The 5000-nt window shown below is 43.3% G+C and overlaps 1 protein-coding gene across 1 annotated transcript in view; it reads left to right on the forward strand.

Moving 5' to 3' along the window:
* The window catches only part of LOC122258178 (gamma-interferon-inducible lysosomal thiol reductase), a 7579-nt gene that overhangs the window by 1567 nt on the left and 1012 nt on the right, over positions 1–5000 (forward strand). Inside the window, exons 2-3 of the mRNA XM_043023972.2 lie at positions 2186–2341; positions 3039–3209. Coding sequence (XP_042879906.2) covers positions 2186–2341; positions 3039–3209 — 327 coding nt within the window. The remainder of the gene's footprint in view (positions 1–2185; positions 2342–3038; positions 3210–5000) is intronic.

The raw sequence follows: 5000 nt of genomic DNA on the forward strand, positions 1-5000 counted from the left end.
GCACATCTCTCACTGCAAAAAATTACATCCCCTCCTTCATTTTCGCCATCTTCCTCATTTTTCTATTGCTCCTCATTAAGAAAAGAAAGAGAGAAAGAAAGAAATTTTCCACCCACACTCTCTCAATCGCTCCACCTCTCATCTTTACAAAATCCCCCCTCCCCTCACACATTTTTCTTTCATGTTCTTACCCTCTTAGTTTCGTTACTTTCTCACTTCCTTTCCATCTCCTATTATGGAAAAAAAATCTGACTCTCTCTTTCTCACTCCTCTTCTCCTCCTCTCTACGCTTTTACACCTCCATCTCTTGCCCATACAATCCCCTCCCCTCCTCTTCTCTTTCTCTCATTCATTACAAAATCTTAAAAATCTTACACACTTTCCTTAATCTTTCTCTTACACTCTCTTCTTCTTTCACCCTCTCATTCCTCCTTCTTTCATTCTCTCCTCCTCTCTCCTTATTTCACCTACTCACTCTCATTCCTTCTTTCACCTTCTCTCCTCGTCTCTTTTTCTCTCCTTCTCTCACCTTCTCACTCTCATTCTTCCCTCTCACATCTCAACCTTTCCCTTTCTCTCACCCTCTTTCCTTCTCTCTCCTTCTCACACCCTCTCTCCTACTCACTCCCCCCTCTCTCCTTCTCACACTCCTCACTCTCTCCTTCTCACCTCCTCTACTCCTTCTTACACTCCTCACTCTCTCCTTCTCACACTACTTGCTCTCTCCTTCTCACCTCCTCTCTCCTTCTCACACTCCTCACTCTCTCCTTCTCACCTCCTCTACTCCTTCTTACACTCCTCACTCTCTCCTTCTCACACTACTTGCTCTCTCCTTCTCACCTCCTCTCTCCTTCTCACACTCCTCACTCTCTCCTTCTCACATCCTCTACTCCTTCTTACACTCCTCACTCTCTCCTTCTCACCTCCTCTATTCCTTCTCACATTCCTCGCTCTCTCCTTCTCACCTCCTCTCTCCTTCTCACACTCCCCACTCTCTCCTTCTCACCCCCTCTCACTTTCTCCCTCTCTCTCATCTAACCCTCTCTCCTTCTCACACTCCCCACTCTCTCCTTCTCACCCCCTCTCACTTTCTCCCTCTCTCTCATCTAACCCTCTCTCCTTCTCACACTCCCCACTCTCTCCTTCTCACCTCCTCTCACTTTCTCCCTCTCTCTCATCTAACCCTCTCTCCTTCTCACACTCCCCACTCTCTCCTTCTCACTCCCTCTCACCTTCTCCCTCTCTCTCCTTCAAGACACTCCCCACTCTCTCCTTCTCACCCCCTCTCCTTCTCACCTCCTCTCACCTTTTCCCTCTCTCTCCTTCTCTAACCCTCTCTTCTTCTCACACTCCCCACTCTCTCCTTCTCACCTCCTCTACTCCTTCTCACACTCCCCACTCTCTCCTTCTCACCTCTTCTCTCCTTCTTACACTCCTCACTCTCTCCTTCTCACCCACTCTCACCTTCTCCCTCTCTCTCCTTCTCACACTCCTTGCTCTCTCCTTCTCACACTCCTCGCTCTCACACTCCCCACTCTCTCCTTCTCACCTCCTCTCTCCTTCTCACACTCCCCACTCTCTCCTTCTCACCCCCTCTCACTTTCTCCCTCTCTCTCATCTAACCCTCTCTCCTTCTCACACTCCCCACTCTCTCCTTCTCACCCCCTCTCACTTTCTCCCTCTCTCTCATCTAACCCTCTCTCCTTCTCACACTCCCCACTCTCTCCTTCTCACTCCCTCTCACCTTCTCCCTCTCTCTCCTTCAAGACACTCCCCACTCTCTCCTTCTCACCCCCTCTCACCTTCTCCCTCTCTCTCCTTCTCACCTCCTCTCACCTTCTCCCTCTCTCTCCTTCTCTAACCCTCTCTTCTTCTCACACTCCCCACTCTCTCCTTCTCACCTCCTCTACTCCTTCTCACACTCCCCACTCTCTCCTTCTCACCTCTTCTCTCCTTCTTACACTCCTCACTCTCTCCTTCTCACCCACTCTCACCTTCTCCCTCTCTCTCCTTCTCTAACCCTCTCCCCTTCTCACACTCCCCACTCTCTCCTTCTCACCCCCTCTCACTTTCTCCCTCTCTCTCCTTCTCATACCCTCTCTCCTTCTCACACTCCCCACTCTCTCCTTCTCACCTCCTCTCTCCTTCTCACCCCCTCTCACCTTCCCCCTCTCTCTCCTTCAAGACACTGGCCCAGGACGCACCGCCGGTCAAGATCCACCTGTATTACGAGACCCTGTGTCCGTACAGCATCGATTTCGTCATCAATCAGCTGTACCCAACATGGACGCTTCTTAAGGATATTATGGAGGTTGAACTGTTCCCCTTCGGTAATGCGTCGGTGAGTTGATGCCGTTGTTATGAATGGTGATGATGGTAGTGATGAGGATGGCGATACTGATACTATTACTATTGTCATTGTTAATGGTGATTACTTTGTTCAGTATAGATTTAAAGATAATTATTTCTTAACACTTTTAAGATGCTATGTAAATTTCTCTCTGGTACAGCCAACGTGATGTTTCGGTGGTTGGAAATGTTTTATTTTTTTTATTTTCTTTTTTTTTTTTTTTTTTTTTTTACTTTTTACGTCACTCTGCAAATATTATGAGTGTGGATGTGGTTGTGTTGTGAGTTCCGTTGATGAAAGGCTGAATATAAAGATTTCAGACTAACCTTAACCTCTTCCCCCTTCCCTCCCTCCCTCCCTTCCCCCTGCCTTCCTCATCCTTCTCCCCCCTCTATCCTTCTCCCTATTCCTTCCTCTCCCTTCCCCCCGCCTCCTTCTCCCCCTTCTATCCTTCTCCCTATTCCTTCCTCTCCCTTCCCCCCGCCTCCTTCTCCCCCCTCTATCCTTCTCCCTATTCCTTCCTCTCCCTTAACCCCCCCCCTCCTTCTCTCCCCTCTATCCATCTCCCTATTCCTTCCTCTCCCTTTCTTCCCACCCTCTCCACCTCCCTATATCCTTCTGCCCCATTCCTCCCCTCTCCTCCTTCTTTTCCTCCCTCTCCCCTCCTGTTCCCTCCTTTCCTTTCCAGTACCAACCCGACGGCGAGGGCTGGTCCTTCCGGTGCCAGCACGGCGACGGAGAGTGCAAGGGCAACATGATCCACGCATGCGCCAAGAGCCACTTCAACGACATCAACCTCGAGATGGAGTTCGTCAACTGCCTCCTTTCGTCCACTTACCCGCCCAACGCTGGCGCCACGGTCTGTGTGCGCTTTTTGTATATACATATCTGTTTGTGTGTGTGTGTGTGTCTGTGTGTGTGTTTATATATATATATATATATATATATATATATATATATATATATATATATATGTATATATATGCACACATTTACAAATATATATAATTGTGTATATATATTATATATGTATGTATATATATATTATATATATGTATATATGTAAATATGTATATATGTATATACATATATACATATATATGTATATATAGTATACATAATACATATATATAATATATATATATATATCTATATATATATATATATATATATACACACACACACACACACACACACACACACACACACACACACACACACACACATATATATATATATATATATATATATATATATATATATATATATATATATATATATATATATATATACATATATACACATAAACACACACACACAAATGCATATCTATCTGTTGACCATCTCTCTTTTTAACTCTCTATCAGAAGATCGTGCTATATATCAAGAACTCGTTCAATCAGATGAATACACTTACATCTTAATAGTCACGTCCAGCCAAGCGAATCATCGGAGCGTTAATGAAATCATGAATTCAATTACATAATCAGATAAATAAAAAAGTATGGCAATATAGACAGTGATTCGTTAGAAGTAACATGAAGCATTAGTATCCTACTGACGATAAAATAAAGCTTTTTTCAAGTGATATTCTCCCAGTGCCAATGAAATGAAGCTTTTTTCACAATGATATTATCAAAGTGCCAATAAAACGAGGCTTTTTCACAATGATATTCTCCCAGTGCCAATAAAACGAGGCTTTTTTCACAATGATATTCTCACAGTGCCAATAAAACGAGGCTTTTTTCACAATGATATTCTCACAGTGCCAATAAAACGAAGCCTTTTCACAATGATATTCTCACAGTGCCAATAAAACGAGGCTTTTTCACAATTACATTCTCCCAGTGCCAATAAAACGAAGCTTTTTTTCACAATGATATTCTCACAGTGCCAATAAAACGAAGCTTTTTTTCACAATGATATTCTCACAGTGCCAATAAAACGAAGCCTTTTCACAATGATATTCTCACAGTGCCAATAAAACGAAGCCTTTTCACAATGATATTCTCCCAGTGCCAATAAAACGAAGCTTTTTTTCACAATGATATTCTCACAGTGCCAATAAAATGAATCCCTTTCACAATGATATTCTCCCAGTGCCAATAAAACGAAGCCTTTTCACAATGATATTCTCCCAGTGCCAATATAACGAAGCTTCTTCACAATGATATTCTCCCAGTGCCAATAAAACGAAGCCTTTTCACAATGATATTCTCCCAGTGCCAATATAACGAAGCTTCTTCACATTGATATTCTCCTAGTGCCAATAAAACGAAGCCTTTTCACAATGATATTCTCCCAGTGCCAATATAACGAAGCTTCTTCACATTGATATTCTCCCAGTGCCAATAAAACGAAGCCTTTTCACAATGATATTCTCACAGTGCCAATAAAACGAAGCCTTTTCACAATGATATTCTCCCAGTGCCAATAAAACGAAGCCTTTTCGCAATGATATTCTCACAGTGCCAATAAAACGAGGCTTTTTCACAATGATATTCTCATAGTGCCAATAAAACGAAGCTTCTTCACAATGATATTCTCACAGTGCCAATATAACGAAGCCTTTTCACAATGATATTCTCCCAGTGCCAATAAAACGAAGCCTTTTCGCAATGATATTCTCCCAGTACCAATAAAACGAAGC

Source organism: Penaeus japonicus, unplaced genomic scaffold (genome assembly GCF_977035675.1).
Source record: "Penaeus japonicus unplaced genomic scaffold, GWHDUDI00000001_assembly GWHDUDI00000025, whole genome shotgun sequence".
Taxonomy (NCBI): Eukaryota; Metazoa; Arthropoda; class Malacostraca; order Decapoda; family Penaeidae; genus Penaeus; species Penaeus japonicus.